Below are 21,032 nucleotides of genomic sequence, written 5' to 3' on the forward strand. Positions count from 1 at the left end.
ACTCCCAAGATAGGGAGGCATAAAGGTGACCTAAAGCTGCCTATGCTCCCCTAGATGGCTCAGAGCATAATTTGATTCAGTGAAGATCTAGCCTGGTTTTTTTTTTAGACTAAATTGGTAACCTCTTTCCAAGATTCCCCATGGTTGATTGGATACAAAACTCACCAATTAACATCTCTTTTCAGAAACATTAATTGGAGAAGCACTTTGCTCCAGAATGACTCTACTGTACAGTATGTACAGTACAGATGACTCTACTGGTTTTCTTTCCTCTTTTTTGATGTGAGCATTTGTGTGGATTTGACAATTCTTTGGTAAATGAAACAAGGGAGAGTTGAAAGGGAAATCATTTTGATTTAACTTAAAGAAAAGTAACAATTATATCTGCATACACCCACCCTCCTACCTACTAAGCATAGGATGGCAATTTTGTTAATGACTCTGAGCTTGATTAGCTCAGTTGGCAGATGGCAGCTACTCTGAGCTCTGAAGCATTGGATTACTTCAATTTTATGTTATGTGATTGAACTGATTTCAGTAGACCCAAGTGAAAGTTACTGAAGTAACACAGTAGGGAACCAGGCTGTCAAAATGGTGATAACATTTAAGTTTTCATTTCACTTCTCAGAATATAGTTAGTTCATCCTCTGGAAATGATAATCTACTAATAATTGCAGCATCCTTTTTTTCCCACCAAGGGGACCTTTGCAGAGGTAAAAATTTGCCAGCTTGGTATTTTTTCTGTGGTGTCATGCTTAAAAAAAGAAAGCTTCACCGTTCCAACGGAAGGGCTCTCACAAAAGCTAAGCATGGATTCTAGAATCTCTTTATACTACCCTCCAGAAACATTCTGTTCTCCAGTGATCATACAGTTAAAGGTAAGAGTGAAAAATTCATACTTTCCATCATATTATGTCCATGTCACATGAGTAGTTCCAAAGAGAAACCCATCATAATTATGAAGGCCTCCAAATAGTACTATAACTGTTGTTCCTCTTCATGGATAGCTGGGACATTCAGGAGGACTCTGCAACCTTTATGCATAACAGAGCAGGACTTCATGTCAACTCAAACAGGCCAACCTGTAAAGAGGCTAGGGAAGGGTGAAGTTTTGGCCATGGTGTCCACAGTTTTGTGGATATGGTGCATAGGGCGATATGTGGGTTACAGCTCATAATCCAGCTCAGGGGCAGGGATAAGGGTCAGATAGACATGTAAGGCTTGTCTGATATCTGCCTACAAGGGAGAGGTGGATTACAACCCCTTACACTTCTTGTAAAGTTCCCCTGGAAAAAGCCTGCCTATTTGAGCTTAACATGTATGTATTTCACCCAGATGAATAAAGAAGTCAAAACTATGTGAAATGGATCCTTTTATCTTAAGCATGGAGGAACAGTAGAATACACTGTTATTTTTTACTTCACATTTTGAGATTATTAAGAAGACCACTTGCAATAAATTGCTTACCTACATGATTAGCCTTTCTATAGAGTAGAACCCTTGAGGAATAGTAATACCTTCATTAGCATAAGCATGCAGACTTTCTTGCTGCTTTATATGAAAGTGTCCAATATCTATTTGAAAGAGAAGATCAGTCACTTCATTTTTGAGTGGTTGCAAAAATATAGATAACATTTGTTAAAACTATTTAGCGTCATAGTAAACATGTCATCTGCAGTTCCAAATGAAGCAGTAGCTACTTATATGCTTGCTATGTTCTGGTAAACAAAATTGTTTCCACCAATAATAATAAAATAATAATAATAATAATAATAAAATACGTATAATTAAAAATCTACACAGCATGAAAAGTCTTTGGGTCAGGCAGGGGTGCATTCTGTGGGACAAATTCTCTGTTCTGATCCATTCCCTTTATGCCAGTCTGTCAGTGCAATGAGGATTCTTTTCCCTATAAATCCTATGCTGGGAATACCTCATTATGGTGATGTCCCCATCCAGGCATTGAGCCAATAAAGCCAATTCTTATACCTTCCTCTTTGCAGTCACAAGCACAAAGGCTGTTTCTAGTATAGGGAAAGCAGGAATGTGATATGCTTCAACTATTCCCAGGTAGTATATTGCTCCTAGGAGATTATAACCAGATAGTTCAAAGTTAGAGAGCTGGAAGGCTGTGGTGCTAGGAATAGAGAATCTGGGGTATAAAACCAGCTCCCTTATAGCTCCCGTGATCTGGTTCATCCAGAGAATCTGACTCTATGTTTGCAAAATATGTGTAAATAATTACTTTTAATAATAATGATCTAAATACTCTCGTCTTCAGCTCCATCCTTTCTCAAGCAAAACTCCTATTGTAGTCAGTGAGAGTTTAATCTGACTAAGAAACTCAAGATTTGACCCAGCTATAATATGTGAATGTAAATATTGGCAAGTTAAATCAGAGAACTGGCATGGATTTAAAACCTGTGGCAAATAGAATGTGTATAAAAAAGAATCATAAAAATATAAGATAAGAATGTAGACAAAAAGTAGTGTAAATTGTACATTCTAAGACGATCAGACACAGTAACTGGAATCCAAATTATTTAATTAACAATAGCAGCAGTTTTTAATGGTGCTGTTGCAAAGCATTTGGATGTGCATAGGGTAAAATGATAAAGAAAGGAAGAACCTTCAAGCTCTTCAACAGAGTCAAAGAAAAACATCTAGAGCATCTCAATTAAAAAATGGCAAGAGATTTTGTGAAATGCAACTCTCCTCCAGTTCATAACGTTAAACTAAAATGATTTTTTTTTTACAAAAGCAATTTTGTTTTAATTACTTGTAAATTAATTATTCTGTTACTTGCTATACATAGGTCCAGCCAGTCGAGCCATCCCTGGTTTCCATATTAAAGGCAAAATATGATGTGTACCAGTCAGTAGTGTCTACTAGCCCACTGGTTCATATCCAGCATCCTTCATCCCAGCCATTTAACAAGTCAGTCAGTGTTATTCTACCCTGTCCTCCAAATCCAGAAAAAAAGAAACAGGGAGATACAACAGAAAAAGGAAGAGCATCTAGTGCCACTGTAACCAGGGTTACATCTGCATATCATCTTCGGTGAGTGAGAACTTCTACCTACAAATCCAGCAAGATGAAGACAAAGGAAATTAATTGCAAATAGTTCTGACTTTTTTACATTACAATGTATTCACCTAAAACTGTTCTGAAGGTGTCCTCTTCAAAAATTTATTGGGACAGATCTTCAGCTGATGTAAATCAATATAGCTCCACTGACTTCCATGAAACTACCCTGACCCATACCAGCTGGGATCTCACCCAGTGTTTTTAATAGAAGATGGGGGGAAAAATCAAGACATTTATAGCAAAGAAGAATCCAGAATGTTTTCATTTTATTCAAGACCAGATTTTGCCACCTTGACTCACATTGAGTAGTATCTTATTCCATGAAGAGTTCAGAATACAAGTAAATGTGAGTCAGAGTGGCAAAATTTGATTCTTAATGCATAGCTATGCTGTACATGGCTGAGTTTATTTCCGAGCAGAACAAACCAAAGAAAACCACTCGCTTTAAGTCTTATTGTTTTCTACTCAATGCTTCTTCATGGCCATTAATGACAACAAGTACAATGTGAAACAAATAGTCGAAAAAACAGAAGAATCAATATTTCCAGCTCCCTAGGACAGCATCCTTATGATGGACAAGTGGCCAGTCTAGTCCCTGGGCTCTACTTTATAAAGTCAGAACATTATATGGGTCAAGAATTCCAAAACCTAGTGATTTTTGGGTGCCTTAATTTTGTGGCACCCAGCACTACTCAGCTTGATCAGAGGGTGGACACACAGCACTTTCTGAAAACCAGTTCTCCACCTCCTTAGAAAACAAAGGCAACTAAAATCACTAGTCATTTTTGGTAATCTTGGTCACAATTCCTAATAGTAGTTCTTAACTGGCAGACTAATGAAGTGCTTCTGACGACCAAAGCCACTTACCTGGTTCCCTGGGCAAGGGCCTGGATAAAACCCTGTAGTAGGAACAGAGATAGTGGCATTTCTTTTCAGGGACCAGTTGGAGCAGGTTGCTGTCACAGCCTAGAAGTGTTCCTTCCCTAAATCCCAAAGAGATTGTTTAACCCATTTTACTGAGCCTTTGAAAATTGATTTTACATGATTAGAAATTATATTATAAATAGGCTTCTACACAAACATGGTGTGTAGGTGGTAAAGGGAGTAATAGTTCCAATTTTTCACTTCTAGAAACCTCCTTAGATCATTTACTTTAAAAGGATTTAATTTAATTCTAGTCCCTTGTAGACCTTCCTCCTCTTCGCAGATCCACCCTGTGATTTGGCAAGGTTGGTCATCACTGCTTGTAGGAAGTTCTAAACTGATATCCTGTACCCGGGAAGTTGGATGGTTCACAAATGCTGGCATGTCCTCTGCCCATACTTAGCAATGCTGTCAGTCTAGACCTATGTAAACTACATGACTTGAAATTCAGAAGTACTTGAATTTATGCTAGGTTCTAATTCAAAATGTGCCTGTAACACACTTCAAAATGTGGATTCTGTTTTCTGAAGGCCCAGGATTCTTTATTACTTCAGTTAGTACAAATATACGTGTAATGCAGAACAGAAAGAGAGTGCTCTGTACAAAACAGATTCAAACTAAAATGTCTCGAACACAGTTTAATGTGGCTGAATAACTTGATTCAATAGCCTAATGGGGAGCCACATGGTTTTAAGCTTTTCTGCTCCTATACAGTACATAGTGTTCAAGGCCTGGTCTAATGCAAAATAAAACAAACAAAATTATTTTCACATATTGCTAGTACTTTGAACCATTTTATATTTAAGCAATAAATGTCTTAAAACTTAAAGCAGAAACTTATACCACACACATGTAATGCAAAGCAGAAAAGGCTCAGGGGCCGTATGTGGGCTTAGATTAAAACATCTGCCCCATACCACAGCAACCCAAGCCAGCAAGAGTAAGGAGTGTCTAGAAATTACCACCTCTGGGGAACACAGGTGGGGAGGTAGTTTGTCCAAAAAGTTCAACCATTGTGCACTCCCTTTGTATATAGCTTACATGTCCATAAAACACTGCAGTGTCTATAGAAGCTGATGCAAGCTTTTTTGCTTTCTTTGTATATCTGCAAAATTTCTCAGGCCATTGTTTAATGTCTATTTAGAATTTTTTCATAAGTCCTGATTTCCCACATCTCCAGTTGAAGTCCTTAGGAGGTGAAGGAGCTCAACTTTTCTGAAAAAATCAAACCCTTAAAGTTCAAATTTTGTTCGTTGGGATAGGCTAATGAGGGAAGTCACATGGTGCTTTTTTTGTGATCCTGATTGTCTGAGTCTGTCACATGTGATCAGACCATTCACCCCAGTTCAGCAGAACCTATTTTAATTTTGTTCTTCCCTGAGAAGTGACCTTTCTGCCGAGGTCTCTGATCTAGCTGAAAAAGTCGGACATAAACCATTTCTTTTAGCTGCTGTGTTTCTCTGGCTCTGGTAGACAGCATCCTAGTGTGTTATTGTCTGTAGTTTCCCCAGTTGTTATTAACTGTCTCATTATTAGCTTATATTTTGGTTCACATAACTTTAACCAGGTTTGGAAGGTTAGTTTTATTTTCTCAAGATCAGACATTTGTTATTGCACAGGGCTAAGGCCTACTTCCACTTCTGGTGAATCAGTGCAAATCAGATGAACCTGTCAAAAGCAAACCTTGATATAAATTTTGTAAAACATTAGACTACAGGTTAACTATATTCATTTGGACATGAACCTTTTCAAATTACAGACCCTGAGAATATCAACAAACAAGTCCATACATACCATTTTCTAGATACAGTTTTTCAGTAAGAGACAAGCCATCTTAAATGGGCTGCAGGTAGGCAGGTTAAAGGGAAAAGACGCTTTTACAACACAAGTATTTAATATTCAGAGAGCTTTATTTTAACTTTTGTAATGATTTCTCATATCTTGTGGTTGTCCAGAGCAATGAGTGCCTCAGTGAGAAAACATGGAGAGAATCTTGATGAATCCTTGAAATTACTGGGTTACAGAAGCAAAGAAGAGGAATGGGTTGTGCTTGATGATGTTATTGTGCGGAATGCACGGAACGGACTAGTATCATTTGAAGTAGATGAGTATTTAGAAAGGTAACATATAAATAATTGAATGAAATCATCTGGATAAAAGAGTCACAGCCAAACAAATTGATGAATGGGAATTTATTAGAGTTGAGAAATGTTTCAGTAAGAATTATTTTACTTGCTTTACTTAGCACTTCCAGTTTGCTAATGTTTCATGAGGTACTGATGACCTTCTTAGATTTGTATATTATGAATAATTATTCCAAAATTTATGTTTTGGTAAATAATTCTTCATCGGCAGATTGTGCATAAATATAATATTGAATGTATTTGACATTTAGTTATAGCAATTCATTTTAATTGGACATTGTATTTCTGCTTCCTGATGAAATGAGCATAACTCTCAGTTTTAAGATTTGCTGTTGATATATATTCTCCAGTATTCACTTAAAGTTCTCCATTTATGTAAAGATTCCTACCAACAAACTTTGTATGATACGTCATGCCTGGGAACCAAAACATAACTCTAACCACAGTTGACGCAAATGCATTTAAATATTTGAAAGTTACTTTGTGATTTGTTTTCCTCAGAATTTGAAAAGCTCTACAATTTATGCACATGACTTCATACTTATTGGGTTTAGTTCTGCAATCTTTATTCAGAATAAACCCTTATTGATGTCTATGGGAGTTTTGCATGAATTAGGATTGTGTTCTCAAAACCTTGAACATTAAAATAAAGACCTTATTGTGTTTGAGCTGGGATGTATTTGGAAGTATGGTGAAAGTACAGATTACGGTGTTCATCTGCAGCAATTTCCTCTGTCATTCACTGTAGTTTATTACTGTGTCATTTTGAAAGCGAGAGACAATTTTGGTATATGCCCTAGAACTGAACACTTAAGTTTCATAGAAGTAGCAGCAAGTTGTGTATCTCACTCATGTCAAATATCCAGATTTACATGAGTCTGTTGTTAGAGAGGCTCAACTTATCTTCCACTTTTGTTCCATCCAGCTAAATGGCTCTAGAAGTGGAAAATTTGTAAATAGGTCAGAATGAAGCATGGAAAAAATATAGGTTCCCTATATATTGAAACATAAATATATTGCAATTAAAATATGTAACAAAGTTGACTCAGTTTCATCATATCTTAAAAATATAAAATGAAACTATATGAATTCATATTGTTTTAAATACTTATTTAAAATATTTAATTTAATATGATATATTTTTAAAGATCTGAAATGGGAGTGCTTTTGCATTTATTCTCCATAATGTACACACTACATTTTGTAAGTTCAGTATATTTGATCATATATGAACATATATATTTCAAATGAAGATCCTACATACTATATATTAGTCATCTTTTCTGTAAGATTTTTGATACACATTAATTCCACTTCCCTCAAAATCAGTTACCCTCTTATTCCAGTCATAATATTTGATTCATCAGCTGGTTTTTGAGTCTTCATGACAACTGAAATAACATAAGGATTAACATACTTGAACTGACCACTGATAATTTATTCTAATATTCTGTCAAACAATAGTCAATGCCACTGCTGGATGTTTCAGATGTAGGTACAATCTTCCCATTACAACCAAGACCACTTAGTTATTCAATACTGTATTGTAAGAGAGCAAGAAAACTTTTTCCTGCCTGCAGCTTGTGGTTACCTTATGCCCTGAAGCATGAGTTATTCATATACATATCTAACCTTTTATATTTTGTTTTAACTCAATAATATCTTCTGGCAATGAGGTACACAAAAGGTACACAGCACAAATGATGCTTTCATTTCCCTTTCAAACTTACTACTAAAAGCCCCAGTTCTTCTCCCATTAGAATCAATGGGTTTTTTGTTAAAAGTCAGTTTGAGACTTAGGATAAGTGCCAAAGTCACAACCGAAATTTTACCTATGGCCTTTAGTGGGAGAAAAATTATGCACAACAGTGGAACGGTTCAATAAAGCTTTCAGTCCTGAATAGCTTGATGTCATATCCCAGGAAATTAATCTGAGAATTTGTTTCCTCTCTTGAGCAGGAAAGTGTGATAAAATAGTCATCAATTATCTGAACTACTGTATTATCTTGCTTGATAAGTTGCAAAGGGTAAATAAAATGATTTATCATTCAATAAAGAATTAAGTGTCACCAAGGTGACTACATATTTTCTTTTCTCTTTTCTTCTTAATGCAGCTTTATTGCCATTCGCCTCTCATTTGCCATGGACAATACACATCTAGTTCTGTTTATTCGGGATCTGCAGGAAGCCATTCGCAGCACAATGGCTAATGTCATACTATATCGGAAAAAAGAGAACCCTTATAAAATAGTTGTTTTACTGGTTTCATCCAAAGAACTGAACTGGGAATTGCAAAGCCTGCGTGAGGAAGGGTACTTTGGCCCTCCAGAACCAACCCAACAGTTTCAACTAAGAGAAGGAGAGCAGATTCATTTTAGATTTATTGGCAACATATTTGCTTCAGGTAAACTGGCCCTTTCTTGTACATAAATACAATCTATCAAATGAACTATTCTGATATAATGTAATGGTGACTTTATCCGGCTTCCCCTGTTCAAAATATTGAGTTTGCATTTAAGTAATGCTTCTGTACAGCACATGTCAATGCTGTTATTCAATCCCTATTTTCTGTAAACTAGAGGTACTTGTAATTGTAATGGATAGGCAACCATTCCACCCTGGTTACATAAAAAGAACTTCATAGGGTGAAATCTGCCTCACTTGAAGTCACTTGGTACTTTGTCAATTACTACAATAGGGCTAATATTTTACCCATAGCCCTCCCTTTTCTACTAGTCTCCTTTTATGGTCATGTCATTGGGGTTAAATGGATTTCAAATCAAAAGGGATTGATTCTGTTCATTTACATCAGTGTAAATCTGGAGTAACTCAATTGACTTTAATGGATACTGGCATCTCGGGCATATCAATGCTTTTGCTAATGGCAGTCTGAATTAATTAATATGAGGATGGCTATTGTTTAGAAATTTCAAAAGTGCTCACAGTTGGTCTAACTGCTGTCATTCACTATTACAATAGTAAAAACTATTCACTGCAGAGAGAGCAAAGGAAGCGCAAGACAGCACTTTTGAAAATCCTACTCAAAATATTTATGCTCTCCTTTGCCAGGATTTAACATTAATTCTGAGTGTGTAGTTTACCACAGTCAAAGGTCACGTTGTACACATTTACATAAATTCTTCCAAGAGGGGGGATTGCTAGCTGAAAAAAATTTGGACCAGTCAGCTAGGAAACTGTCTCCTTTTCTTTTGGTCCTGCTGTATTCAGGGAAACAGGACTTTGTCCATTCTCTGTGAATAATGGAGATTGCATCAAAGGTACCTGATTCCATTCTCAATTTTCTCTCCCAACTGGAACAGCCTGAAGGGCTCTGAACTTTGACCAGCTGCTTAGGTCAAAAAGTGTAACATTTAACAAAATAGTGTTTTCTAGAGCCTTAGATATACACAATATATTCTTCTGCTTGTACTAATTTCATTGTCAACATGGGCTTTTATTTCTTGTCTCTCCATGGTTTGTATTTTATTATTAATTTTATCATCTCCATGTTCATTGCTTTTCAACCAGGAACATCTCTCTCTCCTTAGAGGCACTTTGAGGCAACTAACTGCAAAGATAATTTATCTGTTAACTTAAGGGGCCTGGAGAGTTGCTCTGTGTTTCATACTTAGGATCCAGGCCTGAAAACAATTTGATTTGTGTGATTTTATTTGCATATGTCCTATTGACTTATCTTGCTCCCCAAAGGGATTTTGATGTGTTTATATATTGTAGAACCACACATTAAAACCCAGTATAAGAAATACATCTTTTTATACTGAATACAGATGATGGGAAGAATTTTGGAAAAGCCTACAGGCTTATTTTTCATTCACAAAGAAAGCCCAGATTGGAGCTCCAACTCAAAGAAGTGGATGAATTTGGTAACTACAGCTCACCTCATTACAAGGGAACTGCAGTATTTTACAAAATGACCAGAGAAACAATAGCCAAGAACTGGGATCAACCCCTTCTGCCTGTTGACTATCAGCACCAGTCACCTTTATGCAAGTTAGCACTAACCTTACCAAAGGTCAGTTCCACAACTCCTTACTATTTGAAATCTTTCTCCTCCAGACATTTTTATAAGATTGATATATCCTTTGTCCAGAAAGATCCTAATTTGCTTTGCAAACTACAGTCATACACAGGAATAACCCATCCATAAAATGTAGCTCCTGGGGAGGGGAGGAGGGGAAGAGTGTGTGTGAGTGAGTGAGTGAGAGAGAGAGAGATAAACATGGTAGCTCTTTAACCATGCACAGCAACACTAGATATTAGCTTAGGACTGGAAATAAAAAATCTCATGCAACTAAAACTGAATGTAATTCTCAAGTTGAAGTTTGTCAACGACACTGGAGTTCACACCCCTGCTCTCCAAAACATACCATGGAATGGCTACAAGTGGTCAGTATTGGAAGTTTCCATTAAATATATAGGGGCTAAGTCATGCCTTTAAGACAGAGACAGTGTTGGGGAAGGTGCAGAGCCACAATTTCAGAGGCAGCTCAGGGAAGAATTTGACTACCCATTTTCCTTAAGTATCCATAGCTATACTGTCATCCTTGACCATGAATACGCCACCTCCTCACATGCCTAGTAAGTCTCTGTAGCTTTGCTATGTGTTATTGCCTTTTCTCCATCTCTGTTGAAAATCTCATGCATGTCTTAATTTTCTCTTACTTTGACCATTGAAATTTCACTCTATTGCCTCCGCAAGAGCCAGATGTCCAAACTTTATGGTACAAAGTGCTGCCATCTGACCTCCAATATCTATACTATATCAATCACCTTCACCTCAAACAACTCTACTCAGTCTCCCAATTTATTACAGAACTCTTCTTTTTGTTTTTAAAATCCTCCCAGATTTGCTGCATGACATTGTGAACCAGATCTGCAGGTGGTGTAAACTGTTCATAGCTCCATTGAGATCATTGCCAATTTACATCAACCGTCAACATCTCTATTTCCCATCACACTCCTTCCACTTTTATAGCACTAATCTCCCACCATTGTCCCTTAACATAGTTTCACTCCTTTTGCGATGAGTCCTTTCTCCTCTGCAGATCTGCAACAGCCTTCCTTGATGTTGTTTCCCCATAACCATACTCTTTAATTCTCTCTCCCTCTGCTATTTTTTACTTAAATAAAGGGTTGAAACTGAATGATTGAGCTGTGTACATTTTTGCAGCAGGATGGGTTTTATTTAAGTGAAAAAAAATACAAAATTGTGTTATAATAAGATAATATACTCCTTTGACTTTTTTTTTTTTTTTTTTTAATTTTTCAGCAGAAAGTAGCACTTCCCTGTAGAGTCAAATAGGGATGTGTCAAGAAAATCTATTTCTTTGGACCCAGGCTTCACTTTGTTCCCCCACCCTCTCAATTCTGTGGTTTGTTCTATTTTCTTTCATCTTATTGTGTAATAAGAATTTTATTATGGCACCGGATGGTACTTGCAATAAACTGCATTTGCAGTTATCAAGAGCCTCAGCTTTGCTATGGCACTTAATCACCTGCCAAGGCCTTTTATGGCTCTCTGTATTCCATTGCAAAGAACATTAGCCCTTAAATGCCCTCTTAGGAATTTCTATCAATTTGCAGTAATTACATGTGACTCCCCCCCCCCCCTTAAATTTATGGTTGTCTTTGCTATCAATACAACCTTCCACTCCCAATGTGGTGAGGAAGGTAAGGCTGAACTGATACCAACGGTTATGAAAAGAAAGCAAGCAGAGGAACATTGGCAATTGTTCTGTAGTGATTGGAAAACTGTACATTATTATTAGAGAGACTCCCCCCCTACCCCCCAACCAAGCCACGGGAAGTAAATTTTAGGGGTTCAAAATCTAAATCCAGATGTTGAAAAATGAGCCCATCTTAATCTGAATAATTTCAATAGAGGAGTCTAAATTGAGGTATAGAAAAACAGTCTGCTTAGAGCGGCTTCCTTATAGGTGAAGCCATCATGAGGAATTCGGGCTGAAGCAGCAAACAATTTCTCCTGGAGTTCCCAGATAAAGACATGCAATAGCAGAACCTCTGCTATCCTCAGAAAAGGTGCAGCATGCTTCCCCCCTTCCTACTTGGTCAGCAGAGCCAGCGTGTGTGGGGAGTGGAGCCATGTCCGTCCCTTTTAGTGTGCTGGCAGCACAAGTCATTTAACGGGTATTGTATTCACTAGCCTCACTGTGGCTTGCCTTTGCAAATGGACACAAATAATGGGAAAGAATCTGCACAGAGCCAGCCACCATATGGCTCAAAAGGTCTCACTGCTATACCTGCCCCTTGAGAATTCAAAGTGTGTAATCAAGCAGCTTTAAGTAACTCTGAAATTGTCGCGTGTGCATTTATTCCACACATCAGAATAGAACAGACCAAGAATAACTCTGGTCCTTCCATGGTTATTTGTAAGCATTGATGAAATGTCAGACTTGTAGTTCTTCTGTGGATCTAGAATAAATTAACCTTTTTTCTACTAGGCAGTTGCTATACTGAACATAGCAATTTCAAAATTCCCTTGAGCAAGACAGGCCTTATTACTCTCAAACTGTGTTTTTTGATAGGAAATATATAATAGACATATGTAATACATCACTTCAGGGAATCATTGCAAGCCTTGGGCTTCCAAAGAAACTTCCTCTAGTTGGTGGTGACGGGTGTACTTAGGAGAGACTCAAAGGGGTCAGACTCTGCATTGAATGAAAATATTAATACAAAAAAAGAGAGTACTTAGAAAGAAAGGACAGCTTGCTTACATATGGCAAGATTTATGCCTGCTTTTCCCCTCCAAAATGAAATGCTTCTCTGTAAAAGACAGAATATGAGTAGAAAAAAAAAACCCATAATAATCAGGTCTGTCTGTGTTGCAAATATTCTTAAATGATATAGAACCAGCATCTGTTTAGAAACAGTTGGCAAGAATTGCCATTTTCAATTGTCTTCTGATCTTCCTTTTTAACCTTAGCAAGAAAAACAACAAATATTGAAGTATTTAGTTAATTCAACTTCTGTCTCTTAAGAGATAAAGACATTGATATATGTGCAAAATGGCAATGGAAATTTCACATGCAGTTTAGTGGTAATGAAACCTTCATGAACACCATGTTAGACTTTGGCCATATCTACACTACAGACTGTGGGCAATGCAGGTTACATTCTCATTAAGCCACTGCAATTAATATAGCGCGTGTGTGTGGTCGTACTTCTCTTCTTGCGTTGGCACTGCACATGCTCACCAGGAGTACTTGTATTGATGCACAGTGGAGTGCACCATGCATAGGTATCCCAGTGTGCAACTTGCCACTGTCCAGCAAATAGTCTTTTAGGAAGTTTTGGCAATGCACGTTGGGGCTGAAAGAGTCATGCAGGGGGTGCCTGGGAACTTCTCAGAGTGCAACTGTCTCCATCCCATCGTATCATCTATATCCCATAATCCCAACCTTTTTAATATTCCACAAACCTGTGTGACTCTCCTCGCTATCCACCATCTTTGATGGAAGCATAGCGCCTGCACAGCTCTGCACTATTGTTATAAACAGGTTTGGGATGACAAGCAGTGGGGCTGCAGAACTTCCAGATGCAGAAGGCTACATTCCTGGATTTGTGTGTCAAGCTCACCCTAGTCCTCCAGTACAGGGACACCAGAATGAGAGCTGCACTGTCAGTGGAGAAGTGAGTGGTGATTGCACTGTGGAAACTTGCATTGCCTGGCTGCTACCAGTCAGTGGGAAATCAGTTTGGAGTTGGAAAATCCACTGTGGGGGCTTGTATGCAAGGCCATGCAAGTGTATAAGGCCATTAATTGCCTTCTGCTATGCAGGACTGTGACTCTCAGCCACATGCAGGGCATACTGGATGGATTTGCAACAATCGGGCTCCCAAACTGTGGTGGTGTGTTAGACAACATGCATATCCCTGTTTTGGCATCAGCCCACCTTGCCACTGAGTTTGGCAACAGAAAGGACTACTTTCCTATGGTCATGCAAGGATTGGGGGATCATCAGAGCTGCATCATCAGCATCAGGATGGACTAGTCAAGGAAGATGCAGGATACTTGCAACTTTAAGAAGACAGGACTGTTCGGAAAGCTACAAGCAGGGACTCCCCACCCCCATCCAGCAGATGGCCATTGGCAAATGTTGAAATATCAGTAGTGATCCTGGAAGACCCAGTCAACCCCTTGCGCCCCTGACTCATGATGCTGCACACTGGCCACCTCCACAGCAGCAAGGAAAGATTCAGCTACAATCTCAGCAGGTGCAGAATGACCATGGATGTGCGTTTGGTGATTAAAAGGATGCTGGTATTATTTACTCATAATATTTTAGCTCAGTGAGAAAAATATCCCAGTGGTTATCAGTGCCTGCTGTAACCTGCATAAATATGTGAAGGAAAAGGGGGAAGTTGGTGCTGGGGTGGAGGTGGAGTGGCTGTCTCCTGAGTTTGAACAGCTAGACAGAAGGACTATTAGAAGAGTTCAGTGCACAACTACATAGCTTAGGGAGGCATCGAAGGTGCTCCTTAACAGTGAGCCAGCGTACTGTGTGTTGCCCCTGGGGCTTTGGGGCTGCTAGAAATGGTGCAGTACTTGGTGTACATTTATGAATAGAACACTGTCAATGCACCTATCAATTTTGCACTGCTTGCTTTACATTTGTGATTACTACACTGTGTTTGTCACTGATCCTGTGAGTTGTGTCCCATTGTATAGTAACAAGGAAGTGGGTGCTTTCAGAACTGCTAGGCACTCCGCAACATACATTGCGAACTAATAAAGATGAATTATGTTCCAAATAAAAGTTTTATTCAGTAACAAGATCAGTGGAAAAAGAAAAATCCATGAAGCTTAAAAGCACATACAATAGAAGATAACTTACAGAGGAAAGAACATGCGTGTCCATTTTAGCTACACATACAAGTACCATGGCTTTCACAGGTCAGTGTATGTGAAGCTGTGGTAGTCCTTAATGTCCCCCTGGATGGAGTGGTAGGAGTAGGGATATGGCCCTTGATGCCCCGTGGAATGTTGAAGAGGGGTGTCAGGAGGTCCTGCAATGGAGTTCTCCATGGACTGCAAAGAGAAGCAAGCCTGGGATTTTTGAACCTATATGTTCACAAGAGTCTGCAGTATCTCTGCTTGCTGCCAGAGATCTCTCTTTTTCCCCGTTGGGACTCCTGTGCCTCCACTGTCTGCTCTTTCTCCAGGTTGTATGCAGCATTCATCCTCCAGGCCCTGTGCTCGTGGTCTGATGCAGCTCTCGTTTGCAAGAGCATTGACCACATCATCCCATGTCCTCTTTCTCCTTATCTGGCTAAGGTGTTCCACAGGTGCAAAGGGGGAACCTCTCAAGACAGCAGTGTCAGCAAGTGCAGATAAGACACAGGAGGTACCAGTCAGTATATTTAGAACAGAAAGCAAAACTTAATATTCTGAACTTGTTCCCTTCCCTTGATCCACTAAAGTTTTTAGCGAGACATGCTTCTTGACAATTCTGCCTTGGAGTGTTTGTGCACCGTGACCGTCACAGCAACACCCTGGTGGGCCATGCTCACCATCGGGTGAGGGAAATGAGGAGGGAATTGCTCGATTGCATGAATCTAGGGCAATGGCACTGAATAGTGACACCATTTTCCACAGGTAGTGGTGATTTTAGCTGATCTCATTCCTGAGGGTAACAAAGGCAGGGACAGCACAGTTGCTGCTGGCATCCCAAAGCCACCTGGGCTCATATGCTGTAACCTGTGAACTGCAATGGTGCCTGCCGACTGGCGTGGGAAAATCCTTCCATGGAGGAAGAAATAAGGCAGCTATCCCTAGAAACCTTCAGGTGAGGGCTACAGAAAGTTTCATCACGATCTCTCAGGAGGATTCAAGGGACATCCCTGCACACATATGCAAACTGCTCTGCATCTCCCCACACCTTGCCTACTTCTACAGGAGTACGAAAAGCAGAAAACAACGTTACCTCTCCTGGTCGTACCACTACCTCCTCTAGTATGAGTAAATTAACGCAAAGTCAATTGCTGCATCATGTTAAGTGGGGGTCGCCTTCACTGTAATGGGAAATAAATTCACACATTTACCTGAGGATCCTTCCCCTGCATCATTCCCTCACCCATGCTTGGCTGACTAGACTGCGATGAAGTCTCACATAGGTCCTGGCTTGTGACATAGCTGGACTGCCTCCTGCTCACATGTCTGTCATCTTCCTCCTCTACTTCCTCCTCCACTGTTCAGGCCGTCCAGTGGCTCAGTCCTCAGAGCTATCGATGGTGGCATGCAGGGGGGTGGTAGGATCTCTGCCAAGTTTGGCATACAGCTCTTTGTGTAAGCAGCAATTCTGCAGCTCAGCAGATTGTTTGCCTCCCTGGCCTTTTGGTGTGCCTGCCTCAGTTCCTTCGTTTACACACAGTACTACTGCTGGTCCCTGTCATATTCTTCTTCTGCATCCTCCATGCCATCTGCTTGTAGATGTCAACGGTGCTTCAGCTGGTCCAGTGCTGTGCTTGCTCAGCCTTTTCTCCCCAGAGGAACAGGAGATCCAATATCTCCTGTGTATTCCAAGCTAGAGCATGAAGCCAGCATGGTCAGCCAGGCATTTGCATGCAACAATGGTAAGCTACTAAGTGTGTTCACCAAGCTGGGCACTCTGGAAAAGGCATTTCTAAAATTTGCAGGGCTTTAAAGCAGAGGGGGCCTTCCAGTCTAAAAGTCACCCCTGGGAAGTGTAGCTTATAGTTGAAACCAGAGCAGTCAGTGTCAGGCATTATGGGACAGCTGCTGGAGGATTGTTAGGGTCGACCTAGTTAACACAGTGTCTACACTCACACATCGACCTCAGTACATCGACCATGGCTCAGTGTTGCTCAGGGAGATGGTGTTACTATGGGTATGTCTAGACTGACAGCTGTCAAATTGATCTATCCAGCTTGATTGAGCAGGAGTAAAGACCCTCTCAATCAATCCAGAAGTCGATCTAGCAAAACCACCTCTTTAAAAAAAAAAAAAAAAAAAAAAAGAGCGCATATCACTGCGGACAGGTACGCATTTCCCGTTGGTGCAGCATAGTGGAGACAGCACACTAAACGGAAGTTATGAAGTTGATGGGAGTTACGCAAACTACTCTATGTAAAGTAGCTTGCGTAACTCCCATCGACTGCCACCGAATTTCCCCATAAATATAGGCCAGGCCTATGTCAGCATAACAAGGAGCTTATGTTGGTGGGAGACAAATTTAAGTGTTGACACATGCACAACTAAGTCAACCCAAGGCAGTTTACATTAACCTAACTTTGTAGTGTAGTCCAGACCTTTATCCCTCTTTATTGGTGGGTCAATGTGAATGGTTTGAGAGTCTGCTACTGCTGCATATGGGGAATTCAACTGCTATGGACCTTAGATGTTTGGGATTCATATTCCCAAGAAGAAGGGAAACCTAATCCCTAGAGAGCTTTTGTCTCCCTTTACTGGCTTTTCAACATGAAGTTTATGAGGCTGCTACTTCCAGGTTTAGTTCAAGCAGTACAGGCTCATATTTTGATAGTTTGATTCTGGATTCAGTCCCTGCTAACCACCCATCCAGGAGGTTGCTACAAAGAGATATGAAGCAAACAAAAAAAACCTCCAAAAACCAGCAATCTTTCAATAGCTTTTACAATGCTGAATTTGAATAAGTACCAGGCCTTTCCTTCCACTTTGTTTTGACAGATAAAAGACAAAATGTGGTTTGCAATGAAAGCCAATTATTTTTGGATTTTTATTGATTTGTGTCATTATATCTTTGATCTTGATATGTCATTTGGGATAGCATGTCAAACTAGGATGATACTGTTATTTAATAGCACCAAAAATTCTGCTAGGCATTTCACAGAATACATAAAAAGATTCAGTCTTTGCACAAAAGCGCTTACAGTGAAGTAAGTGGGTCCAGGTCAAGGGGACACAGTTTGATTTATGCCATTGAAAGCGAGGGTAACAGAGTGAAAACAGAATGGTATAGCAAAGGACAAGGGTTCCACCAGTCTGATTATATGGTTACTCTGTTTAACGTTCTAGTAACTAAAGGGAGATTTTGATTAGCTAGGGTGCCTTAACCTGATCTAAAATTACTAACGTTGCTAGGTCTCTAGGCCAAGTTGTCAAATTGTTCCTCTTAATTTTTAAGCTCAGTAGTGTGATCCAGAAATTTTAATTATATGTAGGTCCTTCATATTAAATTTGGCTTCTTACTGCATAAACAGAAGAACAAAAGCCTCAATAAAAAAAGTGATGTTTAGTAGAAGAAAACAATTACACTAGACAAGCAAGGATAGGCATGTATGCAAGTCATACAAAGTAATAACTATGTAGTAGGTAGTCTTAACAAATGAATATAAGATGCAGTGAGGTGATAAGTGGTAGAGTTGCAATAACTGTATAGTGTTAATATGGATATGCTTACAAATGCAATTACAATAGCAATGTTGATAAGTTACTGCAGGCAATTTCAAATTCCATGCGATGTTAATAGTGTTTGATGTACTTAATGAAGCAGTTACAATACCCTTATCACATTAGTGTGCATAGAATAAAATTATGTCATTTCATCAAGAAGCTTAATCAGTTGTTACTTCCCCCCATGCACAATTAACTTCCTGCCTGTATTATACATTTACTATACTACTGCATTGTTTCTTCTGAATGTTAACACTCTTCTGTTTATCACAGTTACACTGAAGCCCTACTGTTTCTTCTCTACCCAGTACAATCATGTATATGTTAATACTGTACAGCCGTTATACTGCCATGCATCTCACATGCAATGCTCTTTCTATTCTATACTGTTCATCTCCAGCATATTGATAATGCAGAGAGGGTACATGGTATTGGTGTTATAACACAGCACAGTCTATTTATAGTCTGCTATTCTGGTTGTCACAGCCCCTTACTGTCCTTTTAGCATGCATTAAAGATTCAAGCTCTCACATTGTTAAATAGAGTCTCTTGCTTTCAAGACATATCTTTCTTCCCTCTTTGGGTGATTTGGAACAAGAGTCACACTAGAAGTTAATACTGAATATTGTTTTAAGTTATTAAAACTTTGCACTTCTTCATGCTAGTTTAGAGTGAGATTTTCAAAAGCATTTGCCCTACACTGTTCCCAGGAGGATCAACTCCCACCAGCTTCAATGGGAGCAGAGTTAAGCCAGCCATAGTTCCTGATCTTACAAGAATTCCATTTTGCAAAGCAATTATAATTAGTCAGCTTTTCAGTACCAAAAACAGAACAAAAACCATCTTCCCTCTCAGATGGGTTCACTGCTTTCCTCTGAAGAAGAGAAGAGTCAATCTGTTGAAGTAAGCCAGGAAAATAAATCACTTATCCTATACCTCAACAGCACTTTAGAAGCAGAACCTCCTCCCTAGGGAACAGCTGTATCTAATTTGGAGCTCAGCTTGCTGTCTTTAGGAAGGCAACTCATTCTTTTCTTTGAAGACAGTGATGTTCAGGAGAGGGTTTTTTTTCCCCCCCCCTTGGCTAGTTCACATTATAAGGCTTGGCTAAATGCCATCACATTAAGCATGGATCCCTTCAGATGCAGAAACCATTTCATGTTTGTCCTGTTAAGGGCTTATAACAACATCTTGCTTTTTATAAACAGGATGATACAAAATTACTTAAGATAGCTAAGTCTAAAAGCAGACTACAAAGAGTTACAAAGGGAATCTCACTAAAGTGGGTGACCGAGAATCAAAATGGTAGATGAAATTCAATGTTGATGAATGCAAAGTAATGCATATTGGAAAATATAGTCGCTACTATACATTAAAATGATAAGATCTAAATTAGCTGTTACCACTCAAGAAAGAGATCTTGGAGTCATTGTGGATAGTCTCTGAAAACATCTACTCAGCTTTTTTTACTGCTGCTGCATACTAACAGAATATTGGGAATTAGGAGGAAAGGGGTAGATAAGACAGAAAATATCATATTGTCTCTTTATAAATCCATGGTACGCCCACATCTTGAATACTGCATGCCAATTTGCTTGCCCCATCTCAAAAAAGATATATTGGAATTGGAAAGGTACAGAAAAGGGCAACTAAAGTGATTAGGGGTATGACAAAGCTTCCATATGGGGAGAGATTCCTAAGACTTTTCAGTTTGCAAGAGATGACTAAGGGGGATATGAAAGAGGTCTATAAAATCAAGATTGGCGTGGAGAAAGTAAATAAGGAAGTGTTATTTACTCCTTCTCATAACACAAGAACTAGATGTCACCAAATGAAATGAATAGGTAGTGGGTTTAAAATAAACAAAAGGAAGTATTTCTTCACACAACACATAGTCAACCTGTGTTCTGACAATTCCCTGCCAGAGGATATTGTGAAGGCCAATATTATAATGGGGTTCGGGGAGGGGGGGGGGTGGGAACTAGATAAGTTCATGGAGGATAGATCCATCAATGGCTATTAGCCAGATGGGCAGGGATTGCTGTTTGCCAGAAACCGGTTCTGTTCATTCCCTCTGAGGCATTGGCCACTGTTGGAAAACAGGTTACTGGGAGAGATGGACCACTAGTCTGACCCAGTATGGCCGTTTTTATGAGGCTAGGGCAATTTTGGAAAACTAATTTTTAAGTTATGCGACACTCTCATATACAACACACAAATGCTGCCCAGAGTCAGTTTTTTTGTGCCTCTCTTTCATTATCACCAAAAGTAAGGTCCCAATTTCCCAAAAGGTTGTCCCAAAGCTTTTGTCACATTTGGATTAGCTTGACACCATTTTATGGGTCATTCATCCTAAAGTTACGGATGATAAATCTTTCAGCTGGTTAAAATAAAACTTCTCTGCATATTTTCCTGTATGCTTAAAGCCACATTTGCATCCA

General features: G+C 39.2%; 1 protein-coding gene across 1 annotated transcript in view; it reads left to right on the forward strand.

The window, feature by feature from the left end:
- The window catches only part of DTHD1 (death domain containing 1), a 36,653-nt gene that overhangs the window by 9,373 nt on the left and 6,248 nt on the right, over positions 1-21,032 (forward strand). The window contains exons 4-8 of the mRNA XM_067551575.1: positions 699-878; positions 2,816-3,060; positions 5,967-6,131; positions 8,270-8,559; positions 9,944-10,188. Of these exons, the coding sequence (XP_067407676.1) occupies positions 699-878; positions 2,816-3,060; positions 5,967-6,131; positions 8,270-8,559; positions 9,944-10,188 (1,125 nt within the window). The remainder of the gene's footprint in view (positions 1-698; positions 879-2,815; positions 3,061-5,966; positions 6,132-8,269; positions 8,560-9,943; positions 10,189-21,032) is intronic.

The sequence above is a fragment of the Emydura macquarii genome, unplaced genomic scaffold (genome assembly GCF_026122565.2).
Source record: "Emydura macquarii macquarii isolate MOO-44397 ecotype Brisbane River unplaced genomic scaffold, CSIRO-AGI_Emac_v2 contig_1353, whole genome shotgun sequence".
NCBI lineage: Eukaryota > Metazoa > Chordata > Testudines > Chelidae > Emydura > Emydura macquarii.